General features: G+C 51.6%; 3 protein-coding genes across 6 annotated transcripts in view; 2 read left to right on the top strand and 1 right to left on the bottom strand.

The window, feature by feature from the left end:
* Nucleotides 1–12,377, top strand: part of mideasb (mitotic deacetylase associated SANT domain protein b) — a 29,051-nt gene extending 16,674 nt beyond the window's left edge. For all 4 annotated transcript variants that reach the window (XM_030355721.1, XM_030355723.1, XM_030355722.1 and 1 more), the window contains exons 7-13: nt 174–277; nt 2,366–2,441; nt 3,265–3,353; nt 4,096–4,239; nt 4,736–4,858; nt 7,999–8,219; nt 9,199–12,377. In XM_030355721.1, coding sequence (XP_030211581.1) covers nt 174–277; nt 2,366–2,441; nt 3,265–3,353; nt 4,096–4,239; nt 4,736–4,858; nt 7,999–8,219; nt 9,199–9,445 — 1,004 coding nt within the window. In that variant the 3' untranslated portion in view covers nt 9,446–12,377. The remainder of the gene's footprint in view (nt 1–173; nt 278–2,365; nt 2,442–3,264; nt 3,354–4,095; nt 4,240–4,735; nt 4,859–7,998; nt 8,220–9,198) is intronic.
* Nucleotides 12,378–16,335: 3,958 nt separating this feature from the next.
* Nucleotides 16,336–21,001, bottom strand: crip1 (cysteine-rich protein 1). Its single transcript, XM_030357085.1, has 5 exons — nt 20,739–21,001; nt 18,046–18,140; nt 17,402–17,459; nt 16,725–16,775; nt 16,336–16,562 (listed from the first exon to the last, which is right to left on the bottom strand). Exons 1-4 carry the CDS (start codon nt 20,776–20,778, stop codon nt 16,735–16,737), a joined length of 234 nt encoding a protein of 77 aa, XP_030212945.1. The 5' UTR covers nt 20,779–21,001; the 3' UTR covers nt 16,336–16,562; nt 16,725–16,734.
* On the top strand, nt 19,002–19,603 carry LOC115544221 (tetra-peptide repeat homeobox protein 1). Its single transcript, XM_030357084.1, has 2 exons — nt 19,002–19,442; nt 19,479–19,603. The coding sequence occupies exons 1-2, from the start codon at nt 19,029–19,031 to the stop codon at nt 19,497–19,499; spliced, it is 435 nt and encodes a 144-aa protein (XP_030212944.1). The 5' UTR covers nt 19,002–19,028; the 3' UTR covers nt 19,500–19,603.
* Nucleotides 21,002–22,500: the final 1,499 nt, after the last annotated feature.

The following is a 22,500-nucleotide window of genomic DNA, read 5'->3' as shown; positions in this document are numbered from 1 at the left end:
TCTGACTCTCACTCTCTCTTTCTCTCTTATGTCCCTGTTGAGAGAAAAGAAAGATTCACAACAATATATGCAAGAATTACATTGAACTATATTTTAACAGCGTTGCTTTTTCTACAAAACATAGAGTTATATCCAAAGAGTAATATCCAACTTAACCCCCTAACCCCCCCCAGTCGAGGACCTCATGCACCTGGCGTGCTCCAGCGTCGTGCCCGGTGGGGGGACCAATCAGGAGCTGGCCCTGCACTGCCTTTACCAGGTCAACGGCGACATCATGGTGAGCACCACACACATACACACTCTCAGTCTCAGTCTTAGTCGCGCACACACACATGCATACGCACACGTACACTTTCACTCTCACTCGCTCACTCCCTTCGCACACGCACACACAATGAGCCTTATCTCAGAAGCTCTTTGTGCGGTTCCACGTCTCCAGATCGCGTCACAGATCCCGTGTTGTCCATACAATCCGTTTCATGCGTTTTAAATGTAACTCCGGTGTTTTAAGTGTTCTCCGCGTTAGTGTTAGTGTTGACATGGCAACAGGCCCCCGAACGAAGCCTTTATGATCGTCAAGAACAGAAAGGGAATGGAGGTGAAGCAGCGAGACGTGTAATGGACCCCGGCACCACGCCGTCATACTGGGGCCTGTGGCCTGGTACTGGTCTCACTGGGACTGGTCCCGTCATACTGGGACCTGTGGCCTGGTGCTGCAGCGTCTTACTGGGCCCAGTAAGACTAGAGGTACTGGTCTTACTGGGTCAGGTAAGACGAGCAGCTCAGCCGACGTGGAGCTCTACTGAGATGTGTCATCGAGCTCGTAACACGACTCTCGGGTCTCCACGTTCTAAAGTTGAACCGTTTAAAACAGTCGGGTAATGACTGTCTGCTTCTCTCTGGTCTCCCCCCCCTCGACTTCTCAACCGCTCTCTGTGGCTCGGGCCGATCGAAGGCAGTTTATAAACCTATCGCCTCGTCGCCTCCACCAGTAACTGAACCCCGGGACGTCAGCCACCCGGGGGGAAGGACGGAGCACAGGGATCTGGGGCCGCGAGGTCACGGGCAACAGCTGAGCTAACGTAGCCGCGGCTAGCCGCAGCTAGCCGCAGCTAGCCGCAGCTAGCCACCAGTGCAGCACGGTGACACTGCTTTCTGCAGAGTCATGCCCCCCCCCCCCTCCTTTCAGTTACACCTCTTTAGTCACGCTAACTAGCACGTGCGTACCTCCCTCATGCACCGGATCAAGTTAAGTTAAGTCAACAGCTTATGCTAATGATCCCCAAGTTTTGCTGTTTGCAATTGTGAAAGTTAGGAAGAATGGGATGGTTTGATGCGGTGGTGTTGTCTCTGTGTCTAGTTCCCCTTGAGAAGGTTCATTATTAAACACCCGTAAGAAGGGAACTAACAGAAGCACGGTGACATCAAATCGTACTCGTAAAGGACAGGGGGAGGGGATGATTTAAGACGAGCCTACTCTGGGCTGGATTGTGTTTACCCTGTTTAACCTCGGCGAAGATCAGGAATGTTCTTCTGCACACGAAGAGACCGGATCCAGAGGGCTAGGGAGATGTTGTTTACGTTGGAATAGCCAGGACATCTCATTGGAAATGAAATCACACAGGATCTACCCTGGGGGGGGCGGGGAAACGCAAACAGGAAGTCCTATACAGACCTTTTGATTGGACAGAGTAGCGCGGGCATCACTGTCAAAGTGCAGTGCCAGCTCGCTTCAGAGAGCGTCTTCAGGGCTGTTCCCTAACCGCACTCACTCACGACGGGGATCGTTTCCTCCTCCACTAAACGCAGGTCTTAAGCCGTCAGCCTCAAATGGAGGAACGCTCTCTCGGCGTTGAGACGTTATCTGAAGGATGTCCTTCTGCGACCGTCACACGAACGACGTCTCGGAGCTCTCGGCTCCTACTGGCGTCGCCAAGGAAACGCGGGAGTGGGAGTAGCGTGGTGCGGTCGCCCAAGTGCACGCTCTGTTCACACTCCATCTGATCGTCCTCTTCATGCTCCATCTGATCATCCTCCTCATCCTCATCCTAGTCCATCTGATCATCCTCCTCATCCTCATCCTAGTCCATCTGATCATCTTCCTCATCCTCATCCTAGTCCATCTGATCATCCTCCTCATCCTCATCCTAGTCCATCTGATCATCTTCCTCATCCTCATCCTACTCAGTCTGATCGTCACCCTCATCTTCCTCATCCTCACTGAAGAGCGACTGTTCTGTTGGCACGCCGCGGCCCGGAGCCACTTCCTGCTCTAGGTTCTGTTCTCCTTCCTGTCGGCGGCGTCTCTCCGCGTGCTCTCGCCGGCTGACGTGGAGCTAACCCGGCGGGTGCGTTTGTTTCACAGGCCGCCGTGTCCCTGCTGATGCTGAGCAGCCCGCTGTTCCCCAAGGCGCACCCCCTCTCCGACTACCACTACTCAGGTGGGCCCCCCCCGCGCTGTGTGTGTGTGTGTGTGTGTGTGTGTGTGTGTGTGTGTGTGTGTGTGTGTGTGTGGCTGTGTGGCTGTGTGTCTGTGTGTGTTTACCTCTGCCCCCCCCCCCCTATATAATACCAGCTGGGCGGTGTGCCGGGAAATGTTGTCTGGGCGATGGGGAGGTTAACTGGAGGATTGTCAGGGTCAACATGATGGGGGGCCGGGGGGGCAGGGGGAGGAGGAGGAGGAGGAGGAGGAGGAGGAGCTACAGCGCGGGGTTAATCTTCAACAGAAGACAGGGGGGCTTTTGTTTACACAGCCGTGTGTGTGTGTGGGGGGGATTGCTCATGCCTGGAATACAGAGGAGCACAAATCATTTGCCCCTCGCCGTTTCTCTCGGACTCTTGTTCGTTCTCAACCATGACTGACCTGTCTGTCTGTCCTCCTGACTGACGTGTCTGTCTGTCCCCCTGACTGACTGTGTCTGTCTGTCCCCCTGACTGACGTGTCTGTCTGTCCTCCTGACTGACGGTGTCTTGTCTGTCCCCCTGACTGACAGTGTCTGTCTGTCCTCCCTGACTGACGTGTCTGTCTGTCCTCCCTGACTGACGTGTCTGTCTGTCCTCCCTGACTGACGTGTCTGTCTGTCCCCCTGACTGACGTGTCTGTCCCCCTGACTGACGTGTCTATCTGTCCCCCTGACTGATGGTGTCTGTCCCCCTGACTGACGTGTCTGTCCCCCTGACTGACGGCGTCTCTCTGTCCCCCTGACTGACGTGTCTGTCTGTCCTCCCTGACTGACGTGTCTGTCTGTCTGTCCTCTCCCTCAGGTTCAGACAGCTGGACGGCCGCGGAGAGACACCAGTTCAACAGGGGCATCGCCGCGCACAAGAAGGACTTCTTCATGGTGCAGAAGCTGGTACGTCACCCTGTGTGTGTGTGTGTGTGTGTGTGTGTGTGTGTGTGTGTGTGTGTGTGTGTGTGTGTGTGTGTGTGTGTGTGTGTGTGTGTGTGTGCGTGTGTGCGTGCGTGCGTGCGTGCGTGCGTGCGTGCGTGCGTGCGTGCGTGCGTGCGCGCGCGCGCGCGCGTGCGTGCATGGATCCCCTAGTTTGTTCCAAGCTGCAGAGCAGGTCCTGCAGAAGCCTCCCTTCTAGCACCACGGCTCTCTTACGGCTAAACACAGCGTGCGGAGATAAGGATGTTGTTCACAGCCCCCCCCCCCCCCCCCCCACTGGTCACTGGGCACAGGGGGGTTGTGTAATACTAGTAGAGATCCACCTCTTCACTCCTGCGGTGGAGATTAATCGCAGGCGTTTCAAACCCTCGCTCAGTGCTTCCCTGATGAGAGAGGAGATACGTGGAGGGTCAGCGCGGGGTCTGAGTCGTGGTGTTCCTCAGATGAGTGCTCCGTTGTGCAGGGCTGTCTTTAGGTCTGAGTGGGGGACGGATCCGCCGTGATAGGACGTTTTATAAAAGAGGGCGGGACTAAAGTAAGGGGAGGGGTTTAAAATTAAATGGGGGAAATCTAATTGAAAATCGTTGTGTCAATGTTATTTGATCGCTCGAATATAAAACACATTTTTCACAAGGCGCGTGTGTGTGTGTGTGTGTGTGTGTGTGTGTGTGTGTGTGTGCGTGTGCGTGTGCGTGCGCTCCCCCAGGTGGTCTCCAAGACGGTGGCCCAGTGTGTGGAGTACTACTACACCTACAAGAAGCACGTGAAGATCGGCCGCAACGGGACGCTGCTGTACGGGGAGGCGGGGCTTAACGAGGGCCGGGCCAATGAGGCGGAGCTGGACAACAAGGTCAGTCTGCAGTGTGTGTGCGTGTGTGTGTGTGTGCGTGTGTGTCTGCATTGGAGTCTAGCAATGTGTGGGTGTTGGAGTCTAGCAGTGTGTGTGTGTGTGTGTGTGTGTAGTCTAGCAGAGTGTGTGTGTTGGAGTTGGCTCTGTAATCTATTCAGTCCGAGGCGATGGACACACTGTCCCCGTGGTCCAGATTAAGTTCTGTCTGTCCGTCTCGGCCCGCGAGTATTTTCAAAGTAAAAGTGCAAAAAAACAGTTGGACCAAAGAATGTTAAAACAACGCACGTACAGTACAACACATGTTTGGTACGACATATGTGAGCAAAACCTCCTCTCTACACTCGACCGACCGGCGACCAAACCAACCGAGGCGGGCGGTCTCCGTTGGCTACGGTCGCAGTTGGCTACGGTCGCCGTTGGTTACGGACGCCGTTGGTTACGGTCACCGTTGGTTACGCGTGCCCGTGCTCATCCTGCCGCGCCTCCCTCCCTCCAGGGGTCCCGAGCGCCGGAGTCCCGGAAGGACGAGGACAACAGGAAGTGGGAGGGGTCTGCGGACAGGAAGCGGGAGCTCAGCCCGCCCCGGCTCACGCACCACGCGCTGTCAGCCTCCGATAACGTGAGTGACCACTACCTCACTCACTCACTCACTCACTCACTCACTCACTCACTCACTCACTCACTCTGAGCGAGGGTGAAGGGGTGAAAGTAGTGTGCTGTCTACGGATCTCAACTCCCAGCCGAAAGTTACTGGGTTCAATCCCGCCTGTCTGTGGTCTACATCTAAGAGCAGCATGCCCTAACGACCTGCTCATTAAGGGTCTGACTGTGAGTTCATTGTACGTCCCTTTAGTTTAAAGGGATTTGCAGAATGACTAAAGGGTAGCCATGTTTATGAGCCGCGGCACGGGATGGGTACGGTGTGTCCTAGAGGTCAGAACTCGAGACCGAACAGGAAGTTCAGAGGTCAGAGAACGCGTCGCATCGAGGGCGAAATCAAAGGCAAAATGGCCGAACTCCGTTCTATTGTAAAGGATGGTGTGAAGGAACTCCCCATAGTTCACTGGGAAAGGGAGAGAGGGGGTGTGGTGACGGGAAATCAAAATGAGGGGGCGGGGGGGGTTGGGGGTAGGATTCATTGGTTTGTTTTCGACTTACTGGTTATGTAGACAACTCGGCTCTTGAGAGACGCAACACAGTTTTGCAGCAGTGAAATGTTTTTCAGATTGTGTCTTCATTCAGAGATTTATTTACCCGTTTAATAAAAAGTTGGCGCAGGACAAGTTGTAGGAGGATTGTGTGTTCTGGTCCTGCAGGATTTCAGGGTTGTGCAAAGGTGGGGATGGAAAACATGTCATTTTATTGGCCACATGATTCCACTGTAGAGGAATGTGTGGTTGGTTTTGATTAGATCTGGATGTTATGTATAAAGATGGTGAACGGTGTTAATTCTGGGAGTCTTTGACTGAGGTGGAAACTTCCACTGGAGGTATTGGTCCATTTGTTCTACAATGTTTAAATTTTGAAACATGCTTCCTCCCTACACCCTACTCCCCCTTGTTCTCTCAACCACACACGCACACTTTTTGCTTGGATTGAGTACTCACGGGCCATGGTGATGTCGCAAGTGTGCTGCCCTCTGGTGGCCGATGTGAGGAACGGCTGGTGTCCGGTTTACATTACATTACATCGCTTGTGCAACCTAGATATGCGGGCAAACAATGACTTGACAAGAAACCTTTCACCGGGTTACTCCCATCGCTGATAAGCTCGCATGACAGTGTGTTGACAACAAGAAGCTGAGAACCTGTCTCCCTTCAGTGCTTGTGGGTACTGTAGTTTGGAGCTTTTGTTCTATTTTGTGTTGTGTTGTTTTGTAAGTAACATTTATGTCAGGGGTTGTAGAGGCATTGTAATAACACACTGATTCTTAGACAAATACAAAATGTGTGTTTGTGTGGGCTACTCTGTTTCCTACGCAGAACAGAAACACAAACTTGCGGGTTAGAGTCCGGCCTGCAGTCATGTTCAGCGTTATGTCGTCGGTTTCTCTTCCTCTCTCGCTCTCTCACTCCTGCTTCCTGTTGCTTGACATTGACCCGTTCATGGAGGCAGAAGAATGCCCGTGAAAGAATGAAGAGCTTCCTGTATACATAACAGAGCTGGGCCGAAACTGTGGAGGAAAATTGAACGACCACGTTATTTCCGACCTCACACTTTGTGGATTGAATTCTGGTCTTGAGCATCAAGTATCCACTGAGCAGATGAACCGTTTGAGATACGCACGGATAGAAAGTTCAAGAGAGTGGATGTGTTCGTTATAATATCAACCGTCCAATTGGATCAGGGAGTTGTGCCTTTAATAACTCTGAGAGCAAAGTAGGACTTAAATCATTGTTATGAGGTAGACGACAGCGCAGAGTCCCCAACGAGTCTCCCATCCCCATATTAAATCTGATATTATGTTTTGTGTGTATACGTCTGCACGCTTTATTATTGAGGTCTCTGTTGACAAATGCGTAGAAGAGAAGTTCAGTGATGTTGTTAATCTCGCAGTCGCTTTCGATGCAAGCGTTAAAGTATCTTGTGTCAATGTTGTACGTGTCCAACGGTTCTATATTTCGTTCTGTCTGCGTCTTTTGTACGCGTCTCAAATTCAGCTCATCTATAACTCTCCTGTATCTCTTCTGTATCTCGCCTCCATCTCTCCTGTATCTCTCCTGTATCTCGCCTCCATCTCTTCTGTATCTCTCCTGTATCTCTCCTGTATCTCGCCTGTATCTCTCCTGCATCTCTCCTGCATCTCTCCTGTATCTCGCCTGTATCTCGCCTGTATCTCTCCTGTATCTCTCCTGTATCTCTCCTGCATCTCTCCTGCATCTCGCCTGTATCTCGCCTGTATCTCGCCTGTATCTCTTCTGTATCTCTCCTGTATCTCTCCTGTATCTCTCCTGCATCTCGCCTGTATCTCGCCTGTTTCTCGCCTGTATCTCTTCTGTATCTCTCCTGTATCTCGCCTGTATCTCGCCTGTATCTCTTCTGCATATCTCTTCTGTCTGTAGTGCAGGGGTTCTAAGGCCCCGTTCACACGAAGCCGATTTCATGGCGAAACCGCAAAGGTATTGTACGGTTCGGCCTTCCGTCCACACGAAGCCGGCGAATCCGCTGACCGAAACCGCAAACTTCTGAAACCACCCTCGGAGGTGGTTTCAAATCTACCCGGTTTCGTTTTGGATTCGTGTGTACGCCTGAAACCGACTGAAACCGCAAACCATGACGTCATCGCCCCACCCCTCGACCTCCTAGCCAATGGCTCTTAAGCCCGCTTAGTCTCAGAAATCACATGCGAGCATGCGCATAAGGGCAGCCTTTATGCGCATGCTCGCCTCTTCTTCTTATTTCATTTCTTCTGGATTTCTGTACCAGAAGCAGCGCCCCTTATGGGCCTGGAATGTGTACTACAGCGTTTCTACAGATCTACCCGGTTTCGCTTGGCTTCGTCTTTACGGAGATACTTACAAACCGGATAGATCGAAACCGTAACGGTTTCGCCCGTTTCGGCTTCGTGTGAACGGGGCCTAAACCTTGTGGGACGGTGACCCCATTTCTCGCTCTGAAGCGGATCACACTAACTTCAACACACTGCCGTTAGCAGCAGCTTCCCGGTGAACGTGGTCCCATCGCTTTATCTTCATCGTCCCCTGCGACCCCATATGCATCCCCCCCCCCCCTCTAACGCCGATGTGTGTCTGTCTGCAGGCCCGAGCGGTTCTGGTCCTGAAGGGGCAGGAGGGAGACCACCCCCTCCAGCACCCCTCCCTCTCCCGGGCCGTCCCCCCGCCTCACCCCGCCCCCCCGCCGCCAAGCTCCGCCCCCTCCAAGCCACGCTACGACGCCGGCGGACGCAAGGCGGCGGCGCCGGCCGCGGTCAAGGTCCCGCCCAATCCGGAAGGAGAGTTCCCCTGCAAGAAATGCGGCAGGTCAGTGTCGTGTGTGTGTGTGTGCGTGTGTCTGTGTGCCTGTGTGCGTGTGCGTGTGTGTGTGTGTGTGTGTGTGTGTGTGTGTGTGTGTGTGTGTGTGTGTGTGTGTGTGTGTGTGTGTGTGTGTGTGTGTGTGTCTGTGTGCCTGTGTGTGTGTGTGTGTGTGTGTGTGTGTCTGTGTGTGTGTGTGTGTGTGTTCCTTTATGGGGTTCTCAACGAGCCCGAAGGCGTTCCTCCCGAGAATGGGAACGGAGCCATTGTTTGTTCTCCAGTCGCTCGTCGCGTTAGCGTAAAGCTAGCTTGTCGCGGCGGCTAAGCAGCGTGACGCGGGACAATGGAGGCCGGGCCCCCCTCTGGTGTGGTAACGAACGGCGCCATGGTTACGCGCTGCGCCATGGCAACGCACGGCCTGTTATGGCAAAGCGTCGCCTAGCAACTGAGACACAGAGTTGGATGCGCCACCGGCCGGTTTGGCTCGGGCGACCGTGAACCAGATCTGAGCAACACCTGCCACCGTACCGCACACACAGACGCACACACAGACGCACACACAGACGCACACACAGACGCACACACAGACGCACACACAGACGCACACACAGAGACGCACACACAGACGCACACAGAGACGCACACAGAGACACGCACACAGATACATACACAGAGATACACACACACACACAGACACACACAGATACACACACACAGAGACACACACAGAGACACACACAGAGATACACACAGAGACGCACCCACAGATACACACGCACAGAGACACACACACACAGACACACACAGATACACACACAGACACACAGAGGGTCTGGATGGTTCCGTCTGTCGAGGCGTGAGGAGGTTGGTTGTTGATGGAACGGTTATTAAAGAGCTCTTCAAGTGTTCATGTGGAGGCAGGATCAGAGACTCTCTGTCCCCCCCCCTGACCTCTGACCCCCCCCCTGACCTCTGACCCCCCCCCCAGGGTGTTCTACAAGGTGAAGAGCCGCAGCGCCCACATGAAGAGCCACGCGGAGCAGGAGAAGAAGGCGGCGGCCCTGCGGCTGCGGGAGGCGGAGGAGCGCGCCGCCGCCGCTCACAGCGCCGCCCTGCTGGCCGCCCGGCAGCACAACGGCACGCGGCCGGCGGGGGCCGGGGGCCGCGACAGCAGCGGCGAGGACTCCAGCGGCGGCGAGGACGAGGACGATGGGGCCGACGTGGACTGGCAGTGAGGTCAACCGGGGGGGGGGGGGGGGGGACACACGCACGAACAGACGCACACGCGGGACAACACAGGACTCATGGATGGGGGGGGGGGGTTGTCTTATTTCGGACGGCCCCTCCTCCCACGGCCACCTGATCAGGGACAGGTTTACCCCCCCCCCCCCCCCACCGGGCATTACGGACCTTAGACCTTGTTGGGAGATGGATCTGCCCCCCCCCCCAGGAACTCTATGATGTCATCGCGGGCCGCCACCCCAAAGCACTTTGTTCTTCTTTTTTTTTCCTTTTTTGGTAACCGAGACTTAAGCGGTGGCGTTGCCCACGGCGACGCCTTGTTGTCAAACGTACGGCCATTTTAAAAAGTTTGTAAATGTTTGCTCTTTTTTTTTACCAACGGCGACACGTGAACCACTCCTCTTCGTCTCCGGGGGCAACGGATTACTGAAGAAGAAGAGGAGGAGCGATGGAAGGAGTGATAGAAGGAGTGATGGAAGGAGTGATAGAAGGAGTGATAGAAGGAGTGATGGAAGGAGTGATAGAAGGAGTGATAGAAGGAGTGATAGAAGGAGTGATAGAAGGAGTGATAGAAGGAGTGATGGAAGGAGTGATGGAAGGAGTGATACGAGGGAAGGAGTGATGGAAGGAGTGATAGAAGGAGTGATGGAAGGAGTGATGGAAGGAGTGATGGAAGGAGTGATGGAAGTGATGGAAGGAGTGATGGAAGGAGTGATACGAGGGAAGGAGTGATGGAAGGAGTGATATGAGGAGTGATATGAGGAGTGATAGAAGGAGTGATACGAGGGAAGGAGTGATAGAAGGAGTGATGGAAGGAGTGATGGAAGGAGTGATGGAAGGAGTGATAGGAGTGATGGAAGGAGTGATTTGAGGGAAGGAGTGATATGAGGAGTGATATGAGGAGTGATAGAAGGAGTGATTTGAGGGAAGGAGTGATAGAAGGAGTGATATGAGGAGTGATACGAGGGAAGGAGTGATAGAAGGAGTGATGGATGCTGCTGACTGTTATTTTCTCTTCCTGCTTGGCACTGCCAGACGTTTTCTCGTGGACGCATGACGCACTCCCTCAGCCCGCTGTCCTCGATCCTCATTGGTCGGTCCCCCACTCCCTCAGCCCGCTGTCCTCGATCCTCATTGGTCGGTCCCCCACCCCCTCAGCCCGCTGTCCTCGATCCTCATTGGTCGGTCCCCCACTCCCTCAGCCCGCTGTCCTCGATCCTCATTGGTCGGTCCCCCACTCCCTCAGCCCGCTGTCCTCGATGCTCATTGGTCGATTCCCCCCCCTCCCCCACTGCTGATGCCTTTGATGTTTTGGATGCATTTTCTCTTCAAATGATCTTCAGTCAGTTTTACAGCATTTTTTTAATCTAAATATATATAATTATACATATCTAAATGTTGCTTATTTTTCCTTTTCCTTTTCCTTCGGTTGTAACTATAGGCTTAGTTATTGCTGTTTTGTGAATATTCCTGCTACTGTTGTTGACGTGTATTATTATTCTTTTTATTTTTTATTATTATTATAACAGTTTGTTTTGGCTGCAATTTAATTGTGGCTACTTTCTCATTTGCAGTGTGATATCCATTTAGTTGTATATCCATACAGATGTGTATCTATATAGATGTGTATCTATATAGATGTGTATCTATATAGATGTATATGGATGTAGATCTATATGGATAGATCTATAGGTGCGTTATCTATTTCCATCTACACATGCGCCCCCTGCTGGCCGTTTGTAACTGAGTTTTCTAAACCGGAGAATAAGAACACAGATGTATGTGCAATAGAACAAGTTGGGTCCTGTCATGTGGAGTACCCCCCCCCCCCCCCCCCCCCGCGCTCACCTGACCCCTGACCTCTCAGCGGGTGACCTCCTACGAGGTCATACCTGTCTATGTAGAAACAACGCGTTTCCACAGCAACAGAACAAGGGAAGCGGCTTGCTCGCAGACGGCATGCGATGCTGCCTGCAGACTAAGTTTGGAGATGTCTCATTTTTAGTCGTTAGCCAATTCTTTTTTATAGGCTGGCTGGGTATTCACCATGTGGACCTCAACATGATCTCAACTGACTGTTAAACGCTTGGTGCGACGCAATCCAAGGCTGGTGATTTTTAGTTTGCTTCGTCAGCAGTTACCCTCCCCCCCACACACCCCATCCCCCCAAAAACAATAATCCTCTGGGCTCCAGGGGTGCATCAGCTCGTACTCCTGCTAGTAATACAACATTGTTCTCTCTGTCGCTGCCTCTCTCATTAAGCCCCTCCCCCAGAGCCCACGTCGGTTGTCATGCCAACAAACGGGAGTGCCAGGGAGGGTGGGAGGGAGGTGTGTGTGTGTGTGTGTGTGTGTGTGTGTGTGTGTGTGTGTGTGTGTGTGTGTGTGTGTGTGTGTGTGTGTGTGTGTGTGTGTGTGGGTCAAATGCAATGCAAAAGTCGCCCAATTTGAAACGAGAAAAAAAAAACTTTTTGACGTCATCTTTTTGGTTCGGATTAATGAATCTGTTTCCTCCGTTCATTTCCTTCGGGGGTTTTTATGCGGCGGTCACGTGGCTTTTCCCCGCGCTGTTATTTGAAAAAGCGCAGAGCGACTTATGACGTCCCACACAACACCGCTGGAAAGCACTTCCTGTTGCACCCTCTTGCTAAAGGGAATTTTGGAGATGAAGAGAAAAGTTTATTTAGTTAAAGATTAGAAAAAGTATATATCTATATATATACAGTTTATGAATACAATTCTGTTTGCATAATTTCTATGCTATTTTACTATGAGGTTCACACTACGATGACATTAAAGAAAACGTAACTGAATCTCAACTGCTTTTTATTACGATGTAACTTATTTGTTTCAGCTTTGATTTATACCACCTGTGTTTTTAGTAATGATTTATCAAGCACTGTATATTAAAGTTTTATGATATCAGCTCTTGTGTGCGTTTTCAGTTTATTTTCATTATTATTTATTATTATATCGCGCATTTTCAATAGGATGTCAAGCATGCATTTCAAATTTCCTACCATGTTTGGAATGTTTTGATGTTATGTTTATGTACCCTGGTATGTAATGCATTTCCTCTGCAAATTACATCCTCGGTTCAGTGCAGTGCGTTGCTCTGCGTTGCTCAAAAAGCTAAAACCACACCTTACTAAAGCGGTCGTTGAACTTGCGACCTTCCTGTTGCAACATGTTATTTTTACCAGTGTAAAAAAAAAGCTCCCGTGTTAGCTCCGATAACACGACCGTTCCCTTATCCAATAGAACGCAGGCCTTATTTTTAGTTCTTCTAGAAGAGGCACGTGTGTAGTTCCGCGGCCGGTCCACACGGGGGTGATATTAGCTAACACTGGGTACTCACTGAGCCGACGGCGCGCTTGTTTGAGCTAATACACGTTATAATGTGTATCCTTCCGCTCTCAGTTGGTGCCCTTCAAACTTTATACAATCAATAATGTAAAAAGAGGCCAGAACCAGAAATATGATCATTTTGTTAACAATGTTTGCTGTCCCTGATGCTTATCGAAGGTCTCCATCAGACAAAGTTGCACTCTGAGGTGAGTTTGCACTTGTATTTGGTGTGTCCATGAAATGAATAGAGCTGCGACCAGCAGTACTGCCAAGGCTCTGCAGCAATGCATTCTGGGAAAGGCAGAACAGTGTGTGTGTGTGTGTGTCTGCGAGTATGTGTGTGTGTGTGTGTCTGCGAGTGTGTGTGTGTGTGTGTGTGTGTGTGTGTGTGTGTGTGTGTGGTGTGTCCGGCTCTAGCTCTACCTCTCTGGCTCTACGTCTCTGCAGAACGATCTGCTGAGCTCTGCTGAGCCGTCTGTTGACACAGATTCCATCTACATCTCTGGCCCAAGGCCCTTCGCTCACATTATGCGTGTGTGCCAAAGGTATCTTTGATCGTATCGCTCCCGATGAACGCCATCACCCCCCAGCCCGGAGGTACAGTGGCACCAGCGTCGGGCCTTCAGAGCAGCTCAGCCCCCCCTATATGAGAGTCGCCCCCCACGAGGAGGACTCAGGCTGCGCAGAGACCTCTCCTTAAGCACTGATAACCCAGAGTGCTTTGCTCCAGCAGCCCGAGGTCTGTCTGCCTCCTCACATTGATTAAACATCCCAACACCAGAGAGAGGGTGGGAGTATCAAGGTTTCGCCAAACTGTTAAGCTAAGATCGCCTCCAGATTGTACGTGTTGGACGCAGAACATCTGTTGGAATCTCTCTCTCTCTCTCTCTCTCTCTCTCTCTCTCTCTCTCTCTCTCTCTCTCTCTCTCTCTCTCTCTCTCTCTCCCTCTCTCTCTCTCCCTCTCCCTCTCCCTCTCCCTCTCCCTCTCTCTCTCTCTCTCTCTCTTCCCCCTCCCCCTAATCCCCATTCTTCCTGTCCTCCCATCCCTTGTTAGCAAATAGGGGGGGGGTTCATCATACACATCTGTGGAGACGGGGGGACCCTTGAAACAGATGCATCCTGCGGGGTCTGTCCTCCAAGCCCAACGCCGGGCTGTACAGGGGGGGGGGGGGGGGGGGGGTTGAAGAAGGAGGGAACAAAGGGGAGGCATGGCGGTGGAAAGTACCGGGGAGGATGAGTGAGGCGTGGATCCTCCTCAGAGTTGAAACGAGGGGACGGGGGGCTTCAGTGTCAGGTGGAGAACCGAGCAGTCTGCCTCCACCTGGGGTCGACCACAGGGCCGTATGATCTCCCCGGTGATGAGTTCTTTATCTGGTGGCCGGAACAGAACAGCTCTGTTGAAACCTTCGGCCGTGTTTTATTGAGGCTGGAGACGCTCCCTGGGGGAGCTGCAGGGGCCAAAGGTCTCCCGTGGGACGCGCTCCACCTCCCACACGTTGCTCCATCAGAGCCGGGTGACGGAGGCTGTCGCGGCGGCAGGACGGTGGTTGGGTCAGTCTCAGCTCCCGTCAGACAGAGAGAACAATGAAACCTTCTAGATTCACAACAAACGTCTTGAAGCAGTTATCCTCATTGTAAACACATTTCAATTAAATTGTGATTTACAGGACTTTTTTAAAAGAAAAAGCAACAGGTTCTGCAATCCATTTGAGTGTATGCATTAAGGTTTTTATTTTGTAATGCGATTAAGAATCTGCTTTTAGCATATTGATTCTGCCAGCAAAACTGCGAATTTGGCTAAAATGACAGAAACTCCCGCATTGTGAAAGGACTTCCTGTGTGAGAGCATGGGAAAGCTCGCTTTGCCTCGCTTTCAAATTAAGAGCGGGGCTTATCAGATCACATGAACCCAACAACATAGAGACTCCAGCTACTGCCGTTTGATACAGCGTACGCACAAACACACCAGATACATATTTTAGGGAGCGGATTGTTCTCACATTCTTTCATTTAATACACGCTGCGTGTTTTGAAGAGCAACTCCCCAAAACTGCGAGAGGCCGTACTGAACAGTTAATTCCCTGCTGCATTTCCACATGCATACATGCTTATAAATAGCACTGAGTTCATATGTCCTGCAGAATCGAGTGAGGAAACACACACACACACAAACTCACAAACACACGCACACGCACAAGCACACACACACGCACACACCCTTCTTCCCATGGCTTAATCAGCTTGGCATGTCCTCTCCTCCCTGGTCCTGAAAGAGGACTGTGCGACAGGCAAGACCTTTGTTACCGAGAGAGAGGGCGGGGTGAGACAGGAACGAGAGAGGGGTGTGGTGAGGGAGAGAGAGGGACAGAGCGCGATGGGTGGAGGGAGACAGAGTCATAGAAAGACGTAGAGAAAAACCCTGAGGGAAATATAAAGAGAGCGAGGTGGGTTGAGAGAGAGAATTTTGGGGTAGGAGAGAGGTGGGGCGAGCGAGCGAGAGAGAGAGGGAGACAGGATGTGGCTTTCTGTCTGTTGGGTGTTGTTTGTGTCTGTTGCCATGGCAACCGTCGCCCCGTGACGGCTGAGGCGGGAGAAGGGCAGCTGCCTGCAGTCCGCTCATCATCCCATCGGCTCTTTGTTCTGCGTCTGCAGGCTCGCGTGCATTCCTGTGAATTCATCCTAGCGCGTGTGTGTGTGTGTGTGTGTGTGTGTGTGTGTGTGTGTGTGTGTGTGTGTGTGTGTGTGTGTGTGTGTGTGTGTGTGTGTGTGTGTGTGTGTGTGTGTGTGTGTGTGTGTGTGTGTGCGTGTGTGTGCGCGTGTGCGCGTGTGCGTGCGTGTGCGTGTATGCGTATGAAGGCCTGTGCGTGTGTGCCAGTGCACGTGTATTTGCATGCTTCTCTCGGTCCACTTGACCGTATATACTCCAATCAGCGTCCTGTCGGGCGCGGCCGGGGCCGGAGACGTCCGATGGTCCACTGTCACCGACGTGCGCACACCCCGACTGTCACCGACGTGCACACAGCCCGTCCGTCACCGACGTGCACACCCCGACCGTCACCGACGTGCACACCCCGTCCGTCACCGACGTGCGCACACCCCGTCCGTCACCGACGTGCACACCCCGACCGTCAAAGACGTGCGCATACTGGATAATGCGTTGGTTTCATTTGTTGTTAATAACGATATGGATTTTGTGTAGTTCTCAGTGAGCTTGTTGTGTGTTTGTTTGTTGTCTTTATTTGAATGCACTGAGCATGTGCTGGCAATTGAGTTATCCCTCTGGGGATCAAGAAAGTACAACCAGCGTGAAGAACACATCTATGTTCCTCCCTAATACCCACATCCAAGAGTCCAGAGATTCAGAGCAGAGATCACGATAAGTATCAAGTGTTGGTCCACAGACACACTGAGAACGACAGGAGTTACCCCTCGGTGTAATTCAGAGACGGGATTTAGAAAATAGAGAGAGAGGGATAGAGAGAGGACAGGGGAAAGTTTTATATTTTATTTTTAAAGAAGACCACGAGATCTGAGCCTTTTTAACGAGTTTTATTAAAATGTCCACATTAGTACGGACAAGGGTGGGGGGGGGAGGGGTGTGATGGTCGACACATCGTTAGCAGGAGGAAGACGGGGGGGGGGGGGGGGGGGGGGGGGGGGGGGGGGGGGGTCCTAAAACCAGCCGGCAGGGGTCTCACTGCAGGTCTTCCTGCTTGAGGTTTGGATTATCTTCATGCAAAACTTTAATGAACAGCTTGAACCTGGTGAGTAAACACACGCACACACACACACACACAGATATGTTACCACAGGTGATGTGACCTCTTTGGATTTGTGATTGCATTTCTTTAACTCGACCCGGCTGAACATGTGATGATGATATGAACCAAATGAGTGAAAATGACCCTACCAGGCTACCGTACCTGTAGGTGTCTATTTGAACGTGTGGCTCTCGGTGCCTCCATGTCCGAATCCTGGGAGAGAGGGAGGGAGAGGGAGGGAGAGAGGTGGAGGGAGAGGGGGAGAGAGAGAGAGAGATGGAGAGATTAAAATCCCCGTATCAAACTGACGTTCAGTCTTAATCTCGGAGTTGGATGGAACCGGAACAATGTCAGGCGGCCTTCCACGTCCAGATGACGGAGACCTCCCAAGAGGCCGACATTTCAAACGTTGCAGCAACTGAACCCGCTGCCATGGCAACGCAGATCCCGATGCCCCCACTCGGAGGCAGTTATTTGACAGCCCAACTGGCTGGGCGTGCCCCCCCCCCCAGCGAGCAGCCTCAGCGTTGGTTTGGCCTGCACTATGGAAGGATCTAGATCTCGGTCTGGTGTTGTTTATGCTCTCGGTCGACGGATCACTTCCTCGTCAACGTACCGACCGTCGTGAGGACTTGAATGATGAACTGAATGGAATGTCTGCGTGTTCAGCAGTGAAGGGTGTCGTTGTTTCGGTGGTTGTCATGCCAACGGGACTCATTATAGGATGAGATTAACCATAAACCGGATGTGAATCAGAAAGTATTCGTTCTGCGACGTTAAGTTAAGTGGAAGCTGGACACTGAGGTGAGTAAGTGAGCCCAGCTGTGCGACGCACGTACCTTTGGGTCCGAACAGGGCAGCGTAGCAGGGCTTGTTGCAGTACGGCTTCCCCTCATGCTGCAAGAAACACGCTTTGGTTAGCACGCACGTCACAGTGATGAGTATCTACACATACACAACTCCTCATACTGCATGCAGAGTGACACATGGTCATGCTCAATATACATCTTATGATCAGCATATTGCCGGCGATGTAACAGCCTGTAGCGGTGGACTCTGTGATGATAGTAGGTAGTAGCAGCAACTGGAACTAGAGAATGCGGTGAGGGATGTGGTGCAAAGTGAGGTTGAGAATATGTTTTAATAAAGACACATAGTTTCACGCTTGAAGAAATGTGGAATGGCTTGAAGCAAGTGAAAACATTTGAATAGATTTCAAAAGTCGAAATGGACTGAACAATGTTTACATGCACACTATTTAAAAAATGCAAAAATTGATCGAAATAAGTCTAAGAGTTAAACAAATACGTAAAGTGATAAAGTCTGAATACATTTGAGATAAAAAATTGCTGAGCTAAAAAATTGCTGAGCTGTTCTGATAAAGTTTGAATTGGTTGAATCAAGTGTGTGTGCGTGTGTGTGTGTGTGTGTGTGTGTTCGCGTGTGTGCGTGCGTGCGTGTGTGTGTGTGTGCGTGCACTGACCTCTGCATGAGATCCGGAGCTGAGGGTCTTGCTACACTTTGTACACTTCAGGCAGGGGCGGTGCCAATCCTTCCCCAACGATGTCACTTTCTCCGCTGCCAATCAAAACACAGAACACAAATGTGTCAGCATGATTTCAACCTCAGAGAACGCAACACACACAACACCAAAACGATGTTCGACGTGCGGTCTAAATCAACACAAACCCTCCTTCTGGATGACCCGTTATCGAGAACGCCCTCTATCTCCATGATCTCTGAGAACATGGTTCGGGCGTGGCGCTGACGGAGGAAATCACCCCAGCCGGTGAATCATTAAGCCTGATAAACAGAGTCTTTATCTGGATGGGCCCTGGCCAATTACCCCAGTCACATGGAGGTCTGCTGAACACACTGGTGGAGAACTCAGTGGGAACTGGTTGTCCGGTTCATTCACAACAATGTTGTACCGACGGTCGCACTCTGTGGACCAGTCTAGTGTTTTGAAGGGAGTCTCTTGGCTCAAGATGTCTTAAATAAATAGGGAGGGGATTGTGTGAGTGTGAGGCTTGTGACCTGCATTCCTCTGTCCGGCCAAACATTTTCCCAGTGCGTGTAAAATGTGGACAAAAACTGTTGTACTTGGAGAGCTGATCATGGATTATTTCTTTACTATAATTATTCATCCCATCCAACTGTTGTTGTTTCTCCGCTGCGTTAGACTCTGTGGCGCGGTGGACTTTGGACTTCTGCTGGTTTCGATGCGGGATTTGGTTAAAAAAATTGGAGCCACATTCCTCAATGTAACTCAGATCGGAGACACTGATTGGCTGTTGTCTGTCTCTGAGATGCGACCATGGGACAAGGGAAAGTAGGGCGGGGTTGGTGGGGGGGTTCACGGTCGGGACGGGGTGGGCGAGAGTCCGTCTCCGTCGGCAACAGCATGCCTCATCACAACAACAGCATTGTTCCAGCTGTTCAATAACAACTTTATACGTCACCGCGATGTCTGACAAAACGGCTGCGGCTGCCCAGTGCGTCCTGTCCCGGGCCCCAGAGTCTCGGGGCCCCTGTTCCGGGCCCCAGAGTCTCGGGGCCCCTGTTCCGTGCCCCAGAGTCTCGGGGCCCCTGTCCCGGGCCCCAGAGTCTCGGGGCCCCTGTCCCGGGCCCCAGAGTCTCGGGGCCCCTGTCCCGGGCCCCAGAGTCTCGGGGCCCCTGTCCCGGGCCCCAGAGTCTCGGGGCCCCTGTTCCGGGCCCCAGAGTCTCGGGGCCCCTGTTCCGGGCCCCAGAGTCTCGGGGCCCCTGTTCCGGGCCCCAGACTCCAGAGACAGAACCAGCGGGTTGTTGGTGATGGAATATGAGGATGGGGTGAACCTGCTAATCTGTGAACCCCAGGCAACGTGTGACGCCACCTGGGATCAATTATGCAGAGTGAGCCGGTTTATTGTTTTAACACGAAGTACGCTAACACACTGATGTTCACACACACACACACACACACACGCACATGCACACGCACACACACATACATGCATGCATGGACAAACACACACACGCAAACACCCACACCCACATATACTGTACAGATATATGGACCTATACACATACACACTGACATATTTTCCTCATACCATCCACACACAAACACTAATAAATATATGATAAAACAATAAATAATAATGACTGACTACAATATGCAGTCAACGGTAAAACTTCAGGACACTAACAATACTCAACTTGGCCTACCTATAAACTAAATATAATCATCTCTCTCCCTCCCTCTCGCTCTCCCTTCTCTCCCTTATGCCCTCCTCACCCACTCACTCCCTCACTCACTCACTCACTCCCTCACTCCCTCACTCACTAGCCCATTAGGACTTGCCTTTCATGCAACAGCGAGAAGAGCCAACAACCTCAATTTTAAACAGATAGAGCACCAAGACGGATGCTGGGAGAGAGACTGTGTGTGTGTGTGTGTGTGTGTGTGTGTGTGTGTGTGTGTGTGTGTGTGTGTGTGTGTGTGTGTGTGTGTGTGTGTGTGTGTGTGTGTGTGTGTGTGTGTGTGTGTGTGTTAAGGTTAGTGGCTGAAAGGCGAAAGGAAGACCAACCACAAAGCGACCACAGCCCAGGCTAACCCACTGGGACTGGATGGCCTCCGTGTTCAGGACCTCCGGATTTATTGCGGTATTTTTGGATCTAGACAAATCGAATAGACATGTTGCAGGCCTACTTGTAATTCACCCAGTTTTGGCAGCATGCTTGGAAAGGCGGAAGAAAAAAAACTAATGCAATTTGGTGGATGAAATCAGAGACGAGTCTGTTTTCTTTGAGTTAATGACCAAGGTCTTCGCATGGCAGCATAACTCATTAGAAACACACTGGGGCGCGCTCTCTGTGGATGCCTCGCCCGGCAGGCAATTATAACGCATCAATTTTGGTGTGATCCTTGACTTTTTAAATTATAAATGCATGCGCTGTGAACTAAATACACTGAACACAACGAATGGATTAGAACACAATCGATGGCAATATTATACGTTTAGCTTAGCTTTATAAAACCTGACTTTTAAAGTTATATTTTGCAATTATATTTTCTACACGACAGGAAATGCGCCCGGGCGACTTCAGAGCGCATGCAAAGAGCGCTCCTCCAATGTCACGTACACTGTTCAATAGGACTACGACTAAACACACATGAAGTTGTAAATATCTTACCAAAGTACACTTCCTTGTCGCAATTTGGGCACTTGGGCATGTTTGCAGTTGCAGTTGTCTTGACTCCTGAAGAGAAGAATTGTATCCGTGAACGGGAAGCGGTTAAATTGTTGTTAACCTGTGCGCTGCAGTGGTGCAGATGTGCGCACGGACTCGTATTTATACCACACAGGAAATAGGCGCAATGAGCGAGTAAAACTTTTTTTTTTTTTCGAGTGTGGGAGAGGCTCCGTCTCGATTGTGAAGAGACGACACTGAAAATTGTGTACTATGCGTACTATGTGTGCGTGTGTACTATGTATACTATGTGTGCGTGGGTGCGTGTGCGCGTGTGTGTGTGCGGAGTTGTGTGTGTGTGTGAGTGTCTGTGTGTGTGTGTGTGTGTGTGAGAGAAGGAGAGAGCGATATTCATATTTTGTGAATTTGCATGCGCATATTTTTTTAAGTAAAGTTTATGGAAACACAGCAAGAATTTACAGCGTGAAATATTTTTTTATTAAAACAACTAACCGGCTAAACAAAAAAATTGCATTTTGTTGCACTTTGCAAAAGTGCAATGTTTATATTTTATATTTAACAATTGTTTGGTTTACATTTTCTAGTTACTTGTTTTGCATGTTCTCACTCCTGGAGAGCAAAGCAACTCTTTAGACTGCTGGTGGACATTCCCATTGATGACCAACTGCATATTTAAGTCACATTTCACATTCAGCATGAAACCAACCAAACAAAAGTTCCTTCTCAGATGGACTCTAACCTACTGACCAATGACCTCAATGATGCAACCTTAGAAACACCATATATGTCCGCCCATATCAAACCGTGTGTTATTCTGTGTGTGTGTTGCTTGGTTACCAAGTGTGGCCACGTGATTGGTCGGCTGAAGTGTCATGTGACGCTGTCGGCGGAGTAGCTTGGGGTGGCCCGTGCGTGTGCGCGTGTGCGCGTGTGTGTGTGTATGTGTGTGCACTTGTGTGCGTGTGTGTGTGTATGTGTATGTGTGTGTGTGTGAATCCCGGCTCCGGAGTCCAGATTAAAGCCTGCTGCTGATTGGTTTAGTCATTAAGTTCTCGTTAGGCCACGCCCAGAGTCCAGCCCAGCCCTGACCCGAGTCTGATGTCACTGAGCGCGTGCTGGAGCTGCTATCTCTGGGCAGTGACCTCACTACCGGACACGGTAGTGTTTTTTAGCGCCATGGAGACCAAAACTCCCTTGCGGCTTATCTGATTGGCTGTTCAATGCCTCCTCTATTTATTTATTCTTCCTACTTCCACTAAGTTCTCAGACAGCTGATCCTGTCTCATGAAGAGAGGAAAACAAATCTCTATGGCAACCCATCGCACGGGGGCAGGGTGGTGTAGCGGCTCTACGGGGGTTCCATGCTCAGTGCCAAAGGGTCAGGGGTCGAACCCCAATCTCGGCAGTCCTCCGGGGTCCATAGGGAAGGTACTCGGTTCGATACCCCAACGTCCTCAGCCTCAGCTGTTGGCCTCCCTGAGCAAGATGAGGTGGACCCCCTACCACCCCCCTCCCTCCCCCCCTACCTCCCCCCTCCCCCCCCTACCTCCCCCCTCCCTCACCCCCCTCCCTCACCCCCCTCCCTCCCCCCTCCCTCCCCCTCCCTCACCCCCCTACCTCCCCCCTCCCTCATCCCCCAAATTCCCCCCTCCCTAACCCCCCTACCTCCCCCCTCACTAGCCCCCCTACCTCCCCCCTCACCCCCCTACCTCCCCCCTCACTAGCCCCCCTACCTCCCCCCTCT

Source organism: Gadus morhua, chromosome 5, assembly GCF_902167405.1.
Source record: "Gadus morhua chromosome 5, gadMor3.0, whole genome shotgun sequence".
Lineage (NCBI taxonomy): Eukaryota > Metazoa > Chordata > Actinopteri > Gadiformes > Gadidae > Gadus > Gadus morhua.
The sequence above is the reverse complement of the archived record's forward strand: the minus strand, read 5'-3'. Positions and strand labels throughout refer to the sequence as shown.

What these genes read in the sequence shown, in the direction of transcription:
- crip1 (XM_030357085.1), bottom strand. Translation starts at nt 20,778, where the DNA reads ATGCCCAAGTGCCCAAATTGCGACAAGGAAGTGTACTTTG. An exon ending in CGACAAGGAAGTGTACTTTG is followed by an intron (nt 18,141 to 20,738) that starts GTAAGATATTTA and finishes TTTGATTGGCAG; the next exon opens with CGGAGAAAGTGACATCGTTG. An exon ending in GCTCCGGATCTCATGCAGAG is followed by an intron (nt 17,460 to 18,045) that starts GTCAGTGCACGC and finishes TGTTTCTTGCAG; the next exon opens with CATGAGGGGAAGCCGTACTG.
- LOC115544221 (XM_030357084.1), top strand. Translation starts at nt 19,029, where the DNA reads ATGTCTGACAAAACGGCTGCGGCTGCCCAGTGCGTCCTGTCCCGGGCC. An exon ending in CGTGTGACGCCACCTGGGAT is followed by an intron (nt 19,443 to 19,478) that starts CAATTATGCAGA and finishes ATTGTTTTAACA; the next exon opens with CGAAGTACGCTAACACACTG.